Below are 15,974 nucleotides of genomic sequence, written 5' to 3' on the forward strand. Positions count from 1 at the left end.
GGGTGCATTCAGTTCGATTTTAACATTTGCTACGTTGCGTAATGGCTTGTACTGAACGACACGTTTGCCCAAAACGTTCTTCAATGTTCTTGAACAGACTTTGAGGTAGCCTATGTTTGGTGGGTGTGACACGGTGTGGCTTGAAGCAATGAGTGACATATTTGAAGGGTAGTGGTGCATTTTTCCTCATTTTTCAACTGGTCATTCAGAACAGCACTGTTTCCGTTTAATTGAACGTTGCATTACGTTTTTTTGTGGTGCCATATTCTTTCCATTTTTTAATAATGGATTTCATGGTGCTCCGTGGGATGTTCAAAGTTTCAGATATTTTTTTATAACCCAACCCTGATCTGTACTTCTCCACAACTTTGTCCCTGACCTGTTTGGAGAGCTCCTTGGTCTTCATGGTGACGCTGGCTTGGTGGTGCCAGTTGCTTATTGGTGTTGCAGACTCTGGGGCCTTTCAGAACAGGTGTATATATACTGAGATCATGTGACATATCATGTGACACTTAGATTGCACACAGGTGGACTTTATTTAACTAATTATGTGACTTCTGAAGGTAATTGGTTGCACCAGATCTTATTTAGGGGCTTCATAGCAAAGGGGGTGAATATATATGCACGCACCGCTTTTCCGTTATTTATTTTTTTGAATTTTTTGAAACAAGTTATTATTTTAATTTCCCTTCACCAATTTTGACTATTTTGTGTATGTCCATTACATGAAATACAAATAAAAATCAATTTAAATTACAGGTTGTAATGCAACAAAATAAGAAAAACGCCAAGGGGGATGAATACTTTTGCAAGGCAAATAGGCTGAAGCTTGGGGTTGCCCATCTGTATTTGTGATAATCATTAGCTAGATCAGTGCTTCCCAAACTTTTTCAGTCATAGCCCCCTTTGGTGCTGCTGGTCAGAGTCTGTGAGACAGGCACGCTGCATCTGACTGGAGAGAAAAACAAGCTCGCTTGAGCCTACTGCCTGAGGTTCAGAGTAACAGCTCATCTCTAATTTTGTAGCCTACTAGAAACCAGTTGTTTCGAAGTTTATAATACTACTAAAGTTGTCTTTGAAAATGAGGCCAATATAACCGTTACCAATTATCACTCATTTTGAGAAATAGTGCTTACACACAAGATGCGCATCTTGTCATTTCACAATAGAAAAGTTCTCCATTTGAAAAATATCATGTTCTATATAATTCTTATTCGTGCTTATGAGTTTACCATGTTAAATGCGACTTTACTTCATTTTGTTACAAGTTAGCGCACAGAATTAAGGGTTTGTTAAGAAGATAGAGGAGAGAAAGAAAGAGAGGAGATATTGCTCCGTTCTCCTTACAAGCCTTGCTCAACTTTTTTTGCCTTCAGAAACTACAGCCTTTGAGGACCTGGCCAAACCAAAAGCATAAAATGAGAAATGAATGGAGTAGTATTGTTTAGTGTAAAGCCACAGAAAGCCATTAGCTACAGTACGGTGGGAAAATAATGTCCAATCCATCAAATTCATCAAGGTACTGTATATTACTGACGGGGTCAAATTGGCCTGTCTCTAATATTGCGAGAGATCATGACCCCCCCTGTCCTCCCTTCAAGTTAGGCGCCTGCTGCATACTGTGTAGCCTACTAATTGTACTACATACTATTTAGAACGTACTGTTTAGTAAAAACTAATGCAGTAAGCGACAAATTACTAACCTGACCCATCCAGAGAATGCGTCATCTAATGTTTAATTATGTTGATTCCTGCCATTCGTTCATTTGGGTACCTATCATCCTTTCACTCCCTCCTCTGTACCTTCTCTTCCTCTGTATCCACTGCTAAAGCCACTTTATATCACTCTAAATGTCAAGCTTCTGCCTCTATCCCTATGAAACTATTTTCCACCCCCTCCCCCTCCCTTCTCCCTCTCTGCGGGCGACTTTGTCAACCACTTTGAAAAGAAGGTTGACGACATCCGCTCTTCATTCACTCAGACTATTGAGTCAACTGGTCCCACTCACACATAACTACCCTACGCCTTGACCTCTTTCTCCCCTCTCTCTCCAGATGAAATCCTGTGACAAGTGAGGTCTGGCTGCCCGACAACCTGCCCGCTCGACCCCATCCCCTCCTCCTTTCTCCAGACCATCAATGGAGACCTTCTCCCATTCCTCACTTCCCTCATCAACTCCTCCCTGACCACTGGCTGTGTCCCCTCTGACTTCAAAATGGCCAGAGTCGCTCCCCTCCTCAAGAAACCAACACTCGACTCATCTGACTTCAAAAACTATAGACCTGTATCCCTTCTTTCTTTTCTTTCGAAAATACTTGAGCGTGCTGTCTTTGATCAACTCTCTCGTTATCTCTCTCAGAACGATCTTCTTGACCCTAACCAGTCAGGCTTCAAGATGGGTCAAACAATCAAGACTACTCTTCTCTGTGTCACGGAGGCTCTCCGCACTGCCAAAGCTGACACTCTCTGCTCTGTTCTCATCCTCTTAGATCTATCCGCTGCCTTCGACACTGTGAACCATCAGATCTTACTCTCAGGTTCTGCAAACTTTTGAATTGCATCCTACCTGGCAATGCGCTCCTACCAGGTGACGTGGAGAGGATCTGTGTCCGCACCACATACTCCCACGACTGGTGTCCCCCAGGGCATGGTTCTAGGTCCTCTCCACTTTTCTCTATACACCAAGTCACTCGGCTCCGTCATATCCTCACATGGTCTCTCCTATCATTTCTATGCAGATGACACTCAACTACTTTTCTCCTTCCCCCCTTCTGACACCCAGGTGCCGGCACGCATCTCTGCGTGCCTGGCAGATATCTCAGTTTGGATGTCGGCCCACCACCTCAAGCTCAACCTCGAAAAGACAGAGCTGCTCTTCCTCCCAGGGAAGGCCTGCCTGCTCAAAGACCTCTCCATCACTGTTGGCAATTTCACAGTGTCGCCCTCAAAGAAACTTGGCGTGAACCCTCGACAACACCCTGTCATTCTCTGCAAACATCAAAGTAGTGACTCGCTCCTGCAGGTTCATGCTACACAACAGCCGTAGAGTACGACCCTACCTCACACAGGAAGCGACGCAGGTCCTAATCCAGGCACTTGTCATCTCCCGTCTGGACTACTGCAACTCGCTGTTGGCTGGGCTACCCGCTTGTGCCATCAAACCCTTGCAACTTATCCAGAACGCTGCAGCCCACATGGTTTTCAACTTTTCCCAAGTTCTCCCATGTCACCCCACTCCTCTGCACACTCCACTGGCTTGAAGCTCGCATCCACTACAAGACCATGGTGCTTGCCTAAGGAGCAGAAAGATGAACTGTCCCTCCCCTACATCTTAAATAACCCCCTCCTCACCTCGACCCCCACCCCCCAAAACAATACTTTCCTGTACCAACACCTGCACTTGACAACATGTAAGGCATGGCTTAACACGGCTCCAAGTAGCCTACACAGTTTGAACTTTTTTATCATGATTTTTTATTGTTTTCATACTAAACAAATCAACTCTTTACACTGTCTTTGAAGTGTGAAGTAAGTGTCTTTTCATAAATTGGATACATTCATATAATGTTCATTTTAAAGAAAACATCTTTGAACTTGGCACTTAGAAAACAACTACAAGGAATTATCACCTTTATTAATTTAGAACAAAATTTACAAATCCATTCAAACAGTCATGTTTAAATACTTTTGTATCTGTTTTTTAAACTCAACTTTAAAAAATTGAGAATATTCAAAATACACTTTTTTTTTATTTTCTCACCTCTTGTTGTCCATAATTACAAATATGTACATGAAAGTCATTTTCCTCATGTTGTTTTCCTCCATATTTCCTCAGCGGTTAAAAAAAAAACATTTTCTTGCCATCCATATTTATACCACCTCTCACAATTCACTCTGTATAGCTCACCACAGCCGAGCCTGAAGCCCCATATATACCTGGTTCTAACATGAGTCCTGTGTCCACATTCTGATTGGGCCCACATTTTCAGACATACATCTACAAATGTGTCTTATCCATCCACTGTGTCCGCATTGTGACCAGACTTCCTGGTCCCTCCATGTATGCAAATTATTTGACAGATATTCTTTCAAAATATATATATTTAAAATTTTAAGACACATATTCATGCCATAAGTCAATGGTGCCACCTGTCAATGGTTTTAGAGGGCGGTATAATGATGATTTATGCTTTCACTGTCCAGATCTGTTTACATCCAGATCACGGTCAGATCACAATGTGTCTTTTAATCGTCTACACCTTTCTAAAAATGTAGGCTCAATCAGAGTGTGGACAGGATCAGGACAAAGGATGCATGTTAGAACCAGACAACATGGGGTTTAAGTGTCTGTGATTGGGCTGAGGCTGAGTGCTCAGATGGAAGTCCCGTGGTTTCCATCAATGGCTTCTGGAATGGGTCCTCCGGGCACTGACTGGTATGACATTGGCATCTTGATGGGGCTCTGTCGGAAGAGCCCCCCGTTGGGCGCCCTGTGTTTGCAGCGGATAGAGGGCATGGTGGCGCTGCTGAGGGGTAGGGGGAGGGTTCTGCCAGAGCCCCTGCCGAGTGTCCTTCCTGCCCCATGTCCCTCCTGGAGGAAGGTGGTCACAGAGAGCGACCCCCTGTGGTTGATCGGGTAGTGGTCCCGTGAAGGCAGGCCTTCCAGGGACTGGCTGGGCTGCATGCTGCCGATGTCCAGGGCAGAGATCTCGATAGATTGGCCCGGCAGCTGCTTGTGCGCCATGTCCTCGTCCAGGAGGCTGTTCAAACGCTGGTGTACCTGCTCTAGATTCACCTCTTTGTCCTAGATAGAGAGAGAGAGAGAGGGGGAGAGGGAGAGAGGGAGAGAGATACACAGACATAGGTTGTAAGGGAGGAGAAGTGCAAGAAAAGTGAAAAAGGCAGAAAAATAGGGATTGAGAAAGAAAGAAGCTGTGATCAGACATGGTTCGATTTAACAACATGGTTAATTATCCACATTGTTGACACTACATTTCCAATTTGAATAATATGGAACTTGAATGTTGAATTACTTCAAATCAATATTATTCAAGGAACACTAACGTCAAACCCACGTCAACACTATGCTACAACCACAAGCTAAGCTGCAAAATTAAGGCATAATGGTACAACATAAAACAAAATGATTGAATGTGTAATTTCTAAACTTGTCTCCACATTTCAAATTAACTATTACCAAGATGTGTCTTCATTCAGTAGAATGCCTTTCTTGAAATGCATGTATCTATGCAGCACACTACTGCATGAAGAGCATATTTATAAAATGACTGGTTCAGATGGGCATACAATGTCAATGCATCACATTTTATGGGACAAGATAGACAAAATGTAGGAGACAAAGACCTACAATCATTTGAATAAATAATTTGTTGAAAGTCTCACTGTATTTTTCATCATTCACTACTCCAAAAGTTGCAATTTGGAGGTGAGAAGCAGCCAAAAGTGCCAAAATAAATGTTATGGGTAAGAGAGTGCGCAGAAAAATCTACTGCACAGAAAAACACAGCCAAACGTATGGCCTCTTGGCTGCTTCTCCTTCCTCTCATTGTTCCAACATTTCCCATGATGTTTAAATCATAACGCAAAGACAAAATGCCAAACAACAGGAGAGACCATGGAGTGAGATGACCGGTGAAGCGATACATATCTACTCCTACTCATCGCCCATGCCCCCCCAACCCTATCTGACCCCCCACTTCCCCAACCCCATACAGTGCCCCGTATATCTCAGGTCTCTCCTGACCTGTGTCAAAAGTCTCTGCCTCCTCCCAGTCTCTCTCTCTGTCTGTCCACATGTCACGCCTGCCTTCCGGTGAAGCACTTGTAATGTCATTATATGTCAATGGACCAAAAACCCTTTCCAGACTGTAGTCCTTAGTGACCTGCACGGGATCACACAATCATACAGTACGTAAATAACCAGCATGGCTGTGTATCTGGACATTGACATATAATTGCAATAAGACGTCACTCAGTAGAATGACCAGGGATTATTATGTACCGGGGCACAATTTACTGGAAATTGTTGTCATATTGCCTGCATATGCTGTAGCTGTCATAAGAGTGTAAGAACACCTGCCATTGAAGGTCATGATAGGTTATGACATCCAATGACACATTTATAATGGAGTATTACACTATCGGATATTAAATGGGTAATGTTTAAAGGTCCCGTTTTAAAGCCTTCATATAGGCTTCATAAGCACTACATACTGTAGATGCTTTGCAAATCATCGATAACCATATAACATGCTCGTAATGACTGAACATCCACACTTTGATGCCAAGGTAAGTATATTGCTTTTCATAATGTGGCATAATTTATAATTGTGTGACACACCCATCAATTTATTTGTTCACATTTATTAATCCTTTATAGAGCATGAAATACGGTTATAAATGATTTGTGACCCATTTATGTAGTAGTGCTTATAAAGCCTATATGAATGCTTTGTGAAGCCTTCATAAGATGCACTTCAAATAAAGTGGGACCGTTTAGGTCATCACTCTATAATCTAATGCTCTATATTCATGACAATATCCTTACATTAAGTGCTTTTTAAAAATTTTTTATCTTATTGCATTATTGTATCGTCCAATCAAACAGACAGGTCAATGCTAGCATCTCGTTTGCTCACACTTTAGTTTAGGGATCCATGCCAAGCCTTTGATCTCTGGACGCCACATCCACAGAGGCTGCTCAGTTTCTTGCACGTGTTGTGATAAAGTTATTTGAAAGCAGTAAGACTTGAATGGATGAGCTAAAGGGAGCATTTGCACGACTGAGGCAGCACATATCTACCCAGAAGTACAACGCTGTTGAATCAGTTGACCAACATACTTGTTGTCATTATTCATATTTTTTGCGCTAATCATTATTGCCATCCATGATAATGATAATGATAATGAATTTGTACTTTTCAGCAGAAACAAGCAAAAACAAGCAATTAATTGCATGTTTACGTTTCTGAATGATCCCTCCAAGGCACTTTTGAAATACAAAAAAACTGGAGAGAAGAAGAGCTTCAAACAAACCACCCAAACCCACTTCTCTCCCACCCAAAGACAAGATGAAACGATCACATCAATTTGGACTATTGTTAGGGCACACCTATAACTGTGTCTACTGGAGCTCTACTAAATTGGGGCTGGTGTCTGTGCCTGGATCCATAAAGTAGAGTGTGGCAGTGGCAGAATCTGGGCAGGACCCAGGGACCCGGGGGTCTGGGTCTCGACCTGGGCCTGGGGAGGGGCCGCGGTGGGTCTGGGCCCTGGGTCGGGGCTGCGTTCTCGGTCACCTCTTTGGGCTGCTCACGCCGGCAGCGGTTGCTGCTCCACCAGGTCTCCAGGGCGGCCACCAGGCAGGCCAGCAGCAGCCCTGCTGCCAGGATGCAGAAGACCCCAGCGAAGCTGTGGAGCCTCAGAGCCCTGCCCTCTGGCTGGGCCTCTGAGTGGCTGTCCAGGTCACATCGGCCCTTCCTGGGCCACCACTTCTGTTTCAGGATGTCCAGGTCCCCTTTTTCCTGCAGCTCCAGAATCCTGACAAACACAGATAGAAGAGTTTTATAGTTCTGTGTCTGCACTGAAAGCACTAGGGTGGGTAGCCCGCAAGAGCGAATTCCCTATTCAAACATTTGTGATAGGATCAAATTAAATAGAGTGAATTATATTGGACTCAGTTGTGAAAATGACAGATTACTGGTAGAGGAGACCCACTGGGCACAGACATCAATTCAATGTCTATTGCACGTTGGTTCAACGTAATTTCATTAAAATGACGTGAAAACAAAGTTGATTCAACCAGTGTGTGCCCAGTGCGGATGTTTATTAATGTAAAATATTACAATGTAGAGAGGTTATTGTGTAACCTACCTAGGGCTGTGGCGGTCATGACATTTTTTCAGCCTGTGATTGTCAAGCAAATAACTGCCGGCCTCACGGTGATTGACCGTTAATTAACATAAATACATTTAGCCACTAATGCAGACCTTTGGAACATCTACATTTTAAAAAGCCTACCATCACAATAAATCCATAATTTATTTTCGACAGGCCAAAAGAAACATAATATGAAGAAAATGTAGTCTATTTCAGAAGAACAGAATAGCATACTCTGAGTTGTCCTTATTAATATTAATGTTAGGCCGTGATCTGGCAGGGGCAGGGAAAAAAAAGACATGTCATCTATGCACTTAAATAGTGAATGAAGGACGCTTTTCCCGTGGTTCATTTTCATGCTAGCCAGGTAGGCTATAGTCCTGTTGTAAAGCGAAGCAATGTGCTTAATATTAAGAAAGTTGAGAAATAAATATAGTAGGCCTAGCCTATAGAAAGCTGATGGGATCCTCCTCTTTTTAATAGAGGTCATCAGAAACATTGTGCAACATGAGCTCATGGGCTCTCATGAAGTGTTTGATTTGATTTTCGATCATATTTGCATTGATTTCAGAGTGATTAGTGGGACAATAGAGTGCTGAGTATCAGGCAATTAGCAAGTTTGGTAGCCTACTATGACCATCAGCAGCATCAGAGCTTGGAGAAGCCTAGTCACTGTGACTAAACGGTCAAGTGGAATTTGACTGCGGTCATCACTTGTGACTTCCGGTGTGGTGGTAATACGGTCACCATAAGAGCCCTAAACCTAACCCTATACTGTACCCAGTGTAAAAACCATGTTCGAGTTATATCAAACTGGCCATAAGAGAAGATTAATAACAGTCCTTTAAACTAAGAATGTGGCCAGGAAAATGGTGACTGACTGCCAGCCTGATGATGAAAGACTACAGAGAGCCCATTAGTAATCTTACAGTATGGATGAGAATGGATATAAGAGAATGATGGCAAAGTGGCTGAAACGTTAACAAAAACAGTGCATCTCTCCCACCCAAGGTGATGGCTTCTCACAGGATCTTTATGTATCCCCCTTCACAACCACACACCACACATAAGCTACAAAACTGTATATTCACACTTATAAGTAATCATCATTCAAGTTTTCCCCATTTAGTACATGTGTCATGAGTGCCTTTTGGATAGTGTAATTTTATCAAAAAAATATATTTATTTCACCTATTTTTAACATTCTGTCATAAAGAGCACATGTTCAACTTCATAAAAAACATGTTTTCCCATCACCAGAGGTATATAAAAAAAACACGATAAAAGGCAACAGGGTTGACCGTAACAGGGTTGGCAATTTCATCTTAAATCAGCCATAGCTCCCCTTGTAACAGCGAGGATGGAAGCTTGTTGTGTGCAACAGGGAGGGGCAATTGAATGCAAGCTTAACACAAACATTGAACTTGCTAAAACTTTTCTAGCCTATCTATCTATGGATAATAGTGTTGGTGTGTTATGCTCAATGCACTCGTGAGTTTTTCACCACAAAACACCAGAAAATGGCAAAAAGAGTAGAACCAGCTCACCGGCTTTTACACTAATTGTATTTGTATTCGTATTAATTATGGATCCCCATTAGTTCCTGCCAATGCAGCAGCTACTCTTCCTGGGGTCCAGCAAAATTAAGGGAGTTATACATTTTAAAAACATGGGGCGGCAGGTAGCTTAGTGGTTAAGAGTGTTGTGCCAGTAACTGAAAGGTTGCTGGTTTGAATCCCCGAGCCGATTAGGTGAAAAAACTGTTGATGTGCTCTTGAGCAAGGCACTTAACCCTAATTGCTCCTGTAAGTCACTCTGGATAAGAGCGTCTGCTAAATGACGTAAATGTAATTACAGATTTCACAACATATTAAGTGTGTGCCCTCAGGCCTCTACTCTACTACCAAATATCTACAACACAAAATCCATGTGTTTGTGTTGCTTCACAGTCTCTGTTGTTCCATAAGGTGTGTTTTTTTAAACTAATTTTACTGCTGGCATGAGTTACTTGATGTGGAATAGAGTTCCATGTAGTCATGGCTCTATGTAGTACTGTGCGCCTCCCATAGTCTGTTCTTGACTTGGGGACTGTGAAGAGACCTCTGGTGGCATGTCTTATGGGGTATGCATTGGTGTCCGAGCTGTGTGCCAGTAATTCAAACAGACAGCTCGGTGCTTTCAACATGTCAATGCCTCTCACAAATACAAGTAGTGATGAAGTCAATCTCTCCTCCACTTTGAGCCAGGAGAGATTGACATGCATATTATTAATGTTAGCTCTCTGTGTACATCCAAGGGCCAACCATGCTGCCCTGTTCTGAGCCAATTGCATTTTCCCTCTTTGTGGCACCTGACCACACAACTGAACAGTAGTCAGGTGCGACAAAACTAGGGCCTGTAGGACCTGCCTTGTTGATAGTGCTGTTAAGAAAGGGCTTTATTATAGACAGACTTCTCCCCATTCTAGCTACTCTTGTATAAATATGTTTTGACCATGACAGTTTACAAGCCTTTTTGCCCAAAATGTCATTTAAGGTGCTCCAAAGCTTTTTACTATAATTCTTTATGTCATTTATCTTTGTTTCATAGTGTTGTTTCTTCTTCTTTTTATTCAGTTTAGTCACATGATTTCTCAATTTGCAGTACGTTAGCCAATCGGTTGTACAGCCAGACCTATTTGCCATCTCTTTTGCCTCATCCCTCTCAACCATACCATTTTTCAATTCCTCATCAATCCATGGGGATTGAACAGTAATTTTCTTAATGGGTGCATGCTTATTAGTAACTGGGATAAGCAATTTCATAAATGTGTCATGTTCAGCGTCTGGTTTCTCGTCATTACACACCACAGACCAACAAATATTCTTCACATCAATAACATAGGAATCATCACAAAACTTATACACAATATTAGGCCCAGCCTTTGGAACTTTGGTTTCCTGGATATGGGTACTATATTGTGATCACTACATCCGATGGATTTGGATACTGCTTTCAAACAAATTTCTACAGCATTAGTAAAGATATGATCAATAAATGTTGATGATTTCATTCTTGTACTGTTTGTAACTACCCTGGTAGGTTGATTGATAACCTGATTTGACTATTAGATGTTCAATGTTTATTTTTAAAGAAGCATGCTAGCTGTTCTGGTAGACTTCCAGTCATTGCGCTAATACTAGTCAGCAATGGCTCGCGAAACTACCTTCAACTTACTTCAAACTGCAAGCAGAAACATACACATTTTATCCATGAGTTCGTCTGACTGGGTATGTAGAAAAAGGGCTTAATTGCCAAATTCTTGCACTATCCCTTTAAGTTCAAGTAAACAGGTTGACCTCAAACCTGAGGGACAAATGTACATTTATCATTAATCACATGAAATAAATAATAATCTTTAGAAATTACTTTGTTAAAGCAACAAAATAACTAGGGCTTTACAATGATGGTTAAAACTTGGGGAAATGTTGGGGTTAAGTGGGTTAAAATCTTCCTAGAAGTCAGACAAACATGACATGACAAACTGGCAAACTAATTTAGTTTAAAGGAGTGGCTGCGGTTTGGAACCCTCTTCCTGATTGCAGAAAATCTGAAGCTTATGCGGGATTCTCTACTTTACACACAGCATCTGCTCTACTTGTTCAGCTTCCCAGAGAACAAACCACTCTGGCGGATTTCAGCGATGATTGGAGAGTGGTACTCATTTAATAAAGTTAGCTCAATGCTGAATCAATATCTGTAAGATCACATATAATAGTCCTCTACATAAAATAACTGAATATAATAGCATAGTATAACATTACGGTAAGACAAACAAACACCTCCTCATTTCTTATGAGATTTTAGGATGATTGTGCGAATGGTCGCACAAAACTCAACAGTGCGCCACTAGGCAAAATATGTGCTTTGATTGAAACAAAACACAGTTATTCTACAGTTTGTTAACACCATCTGCTCTCAAATTTGCTCACTGTACATAATTAAAACAACACCGTACTTTGAAACAACACTATACATAACTCAAGAAGATCTAAATGCATATTCCCATGAAACTGATTGAAATCAAATGGTTGGCATGAAGATGCTGCATGGACGTTTCACCGGAAAACTTGAAGAATTGTCATTAACAATAATTGACAGTGAGAAATGTGAAGAAACATTATACGGATTTAAAGAAACATGACGCGCAGAACTTGATACAGATTTTTTGCTCTGGGGAAGAGGCTTCCAGGGGGGCGGGACATGGGCAGAATGGGGCGGTTTCCTTCAGATCCGCAGCCTTTATTTGAAAGAAAACAAACTACCATTGGAATTTCTAACATGGTTTAGCTTAGTTATAGCGTAGATGTATGTAATCCAACTCTTAAATTGAGTGTTTATCGAAAACTACACACAATGTCACAAGGACATAAAATACACTCTATTTGTGGAACCACCCATCTACAGTACAGCAACAGAAATACTGTAAGTGGCTGTTGGGGTGGGTTGGCTGGAAGGGGGCACTCACTTCTGGGAGAAGAGGTCTCTGTAGGGGCTGCCGTGCTGCAGGGCCAGGCCGTAGCCCTTACTGCTCATACTGTTGCCGGTCACCGTCAGGGTGCAGTCATCATCTGTCAGAGCAGCATACTCCACCACAGCCATGTCCCACAGGAAGGCAAAGGATTCTCTCTTCGCCTGGGGAAGGATATACACAGGGGTTATATTGAGAGGAGATCGGAAACAAATGGGGAAAACAGACATGTACACAGAAACACACATGCATCCAATGATCACCAGCCTTAATCACAAACTTAACCACAGTCTATTTTCAAGTCCATTACAGTCAGTCATAACCAGTCAGTGCTGTTCACTGTGGCATTAGCTAATGTGAACAAAGTGAACATGGCACATCTGCGTTGTCAGGGTATAAAGTGGATCGCTTGACCATTACATTTATCCAGACTAACAAGAACAGCAACAGAATCTCTTCAATTCTTGCTGAGTGTGAATTTGTTTTGCTCTGTTTATCCTGGCACTTTTCCAAGAATCCCAGGTATTCCAAGATAACATCACAAATAAATAATAAAACCCTGAGCAGCCTGTCCGTACACATATTTGTTGTACTGCACAAGGTCCTGAAGGAAAACGAAACCCCAAAAGAAAGTCAGAAAAAAGTATTTTCCCATCGGATTCTTAATTTAAATCTTCTCATTTACCATTCGCACTGAACAGTATCTCAGTTTAATGGCTATACAGATGTAGGATCTGAATTTGAGCCAGTTTGCTACAGCAGGAAAATAATACTGCAGCAACAGGAAATGTGAACCAGTGGATGCTGCTGAACAGCTCATAATAATGTCCGGAACGGAGTTAATGGAATGGCATCAAACACCTGGAAACCATGTGTTTGATGTATTTGATACCATTCCACTGATTCCGCTCCAGTCATTACCACGAGCCCGTTCTCCCCAATTAAGGTGCCACCAGCCTCCTGTGATGTGAACTATTATGTGGATTATAATTAATGGACATTTTTTGTAGGGGTTGATACATTTTTAGTTAGGGCAAATTAAGTCTGGCATTTTAAAGTGTAAATTACAAACTTTAGAAGTAGTTTTAAACCTTGAATCCACTACAAGTTTGCTGTGCACGAAAAATCTCAGCAACAAAAGAGTGATCAAGATAAGATACTACATCTGTAACGTTTTGAATGTATAACTAAGATTGCTGTTCATCCAACATGCTTTCATTTTAAGCACAAAGACATAATGCAATTTACCTCACTAAGTATCTGGTTTAATTTACCATTACACCAAGTATCTGCAGAACACTACGGGTATTGCCACACCATTCAACTGTCTCTCTATGCACATCATAGTATGCACTGCATTGTTCTGTTTTTGTGTGTGTCCTGATAGTACTTTACCTTGTATAGCTGGAGTGATTTAGAATTAAACATATACCGTTCATTTTCACTCATCTGGAAAAACGTTGTTAGGTGGCTCCAGTTTGCTGAAATCTATGAATTCAGACATGGCTGTCCCTGAGCTCACCTTGCGGATGCCTTCAGAGGGGCTGGAGACTGAGTGTTCATGTCCGTTGTTCTTGTTGATGGTTCTCCAGAGCTCAGCGAAGGTGCTGTCCTGCTCCAGAGCGTTGGTGCCTTTGGCTCTGAAGTACTCGTACACTGCTGAGTCTCTCACTGTTCCATAGGCTAGGTCCATCTGCTTGGACAAGTCCTGGAACGTCCTGGGGGGCAAAGGAAATGGGTCACATGTGGGGTTGCTGTTGGAGGTCGACCTATGCGACCAGAATGTAGTTTTCAAGAATACACAGTACACTGGATTATTGCTACACCAACTCCAACATGTATTTGTGATCTAATGCGTTACTTCAGGTATGCAAATGTTCTCTTACTTCAGGTATGCAAACGTTCTCTTACTTCAGGTATGCAAACGTTCACTTCTCAGGGTAACTGGGACACAGCACCTCTAAATGCATACTAGTAGAAAACTGGGATTCAACCAAATACCGCCTTTAGCACTTGAAGTTGTGCCTATGTATCTTTTCAAATCCACTAACTTACTGGAAAGAAATGAAGAAAATTGAGCAGAGGTGTTGTTAAATGGCGAGTGTTGATGCCTTGTCATAGAAAATTAAGAATGGACAAGACTCATTACAAAGTACTGTAACTCAGTAATGTATCTACTCCAGTGTCATTTGTGCACTGCACAATAAATGTATTTTTAGATACATGCCAGGAGAAGTTAAGAATGCCAATTGGACAGGATTATTGCAAATATACATTACCAGTCAAAAGTTTGGACACACCTACTCATTCAAGGGTTTTTCTTTATTATTACTATTTTCTACATTGTAGAATAACAGTGAAGACATCAAAACTATGAAATAACACACATGGAATCATGTAGAAACCAAACAAGTGTTAAAAAAATCAAAATATATTTTATATTTGAGATTCTTCAAAGTAGCCACCCTTTGCCTTGATGACAGCTTTGCACACTCTTGGCATTCTCTCAACCAGATCAACCAGGAGTTCCCACATATGCTGAGCACTTGTTGGCTTCTTTTCCTTCACTCTGCGGTCCAACTCATCCCAAACCATCTCAATTGGGTTGAGGTCGGGTGATTGTGGAGGCCAGGTCATCTGATGCAGCACTCCATCACTCTCCTTCTTGGTCAAATAGCCCTTTCATATATTCAGACCCCTTTACTTTTTCCACATTTTGTTTCGTTACAGCCTTATTCTAAAATGAATTAAATAAAATGTTTTCCTCATCAATCTACACACAATACCCCATAATGACAAAGCGAAGACAGGTTTCAAGAAATTTTTGCACATTTATTACAAATAAAAAAAGAAATACCTTATTTACATAAGTATTCAGACCCTTTGAAATGAGACTTGAAATTGAGCTCAGGTGTATCCTGTTTCCATTGATCATCCTTGAGATGTTTCTACAACTTGATTGGAGTCCACCTAAGGTATATTAAATTGATTGGACATGATTTGGAAAGGCAAAAAACCTGTCTAAATAAGGTCCCGCAGTTGACAGTGCATGTCAGAGTAAAAACCAAGCCATGAGGTCAAAGGAATTGTCCGTAGAGCTCCGAGACAGGATTGTGTCGAGGCACAGATCTGGGGAAGGGTACCAAAACATTTCTTAAATGGAAGAAGTTTGTAACCACTAAGACTCTTCCCAAAGCTGCCCGCCCAGCCAAACTGAGCAATCAGGGAAGAAGGGCCTTGGTCAGGGAAGTGACCAAGAACCCGATGGTCAATCTGACAGAGCTCCATAGTCCTCTGTGGAGATGGGAGAACCTTCCAGAAGGACAACCATCTCTGCAGCACTCCACCAATCAGGCCTATATGGTAGAATGGCCAGATGGAAGCCACTCCTCAGTAAAAGGCACATGACAGCCGCTTGGAGTTTGTAAAAAGGCACCTAATGGACTCTCAGACCATGAGAAAAAATATTCTCTGGCCTGATGAAACCAAGATTGAACTCTTTGGCCTGAATGCAAAGCGTCACATCTGGAGGAAACCAGGCACCGACGGTGAAGCAAGGTGGTG

General features: G+C 41.8%; 1 protein-coding gene across 2 annotated transcripts in view; it reads right to left on the reverse strand.

The window, feature by feature from the left end:
- Positions 1 to 3,483: 3,483 nt before the first annotated feature.
- The window catches only part of LOC121553440 (glutamate receptor ionotropic, delta-1), a 396,191-nt gene continuing 383,700 nt past the window's right edge, over positions 3,484 to 15,974 (reverse strand). The window contains exons 11-15 of one of the 2 annotated variants that reach the window (XM_041866541.1): positions 13,933 to 14,128; positions 12,408 to 12,574; positions 7,321 to 7,561; positions 5,766 to 5,904; positions 3,484 to 4,805 (exon numbers count right to left, since the gene is read on the reverse strand). In XM_041866541.1, the coding sequence (XP_041722475.1) occupies positions 4,399 to 4,805; positions 5,766 to 5,904; positions 7,321 to 7,561; positions 12,408 to 12,574; positions 13,933 to 14,128 (1,150 nt within the window). In that variant the 3' untranslated portion in view covers positions 3,484 to 4,398. The remainder of the gene's footprint in view (positions 4,806 to 5,765; positions 5,905 to 7,320; positions 7,562 to 12,407; positions 12,575 to 13,932; positions 14,129 to 15,974) is intronic. The other variant, XM_041866540.2, reaches the window with a different exon arrangement.

This window comes from Coregonus clupeaformis, chromosome 37, assembly GCF_020615455.1.
Source record: "Coregonus clupeaformis isolate EN_2021a chromosome 37, ASM2061545v1, whole genome shotgun sequence".
Lineage (NCBI taxonomy): Eukaryota > Metazoa > Chordata > Actinopteri > Salmoniformes > Salmonidae > Coregonus > Coregonus clupeaformis.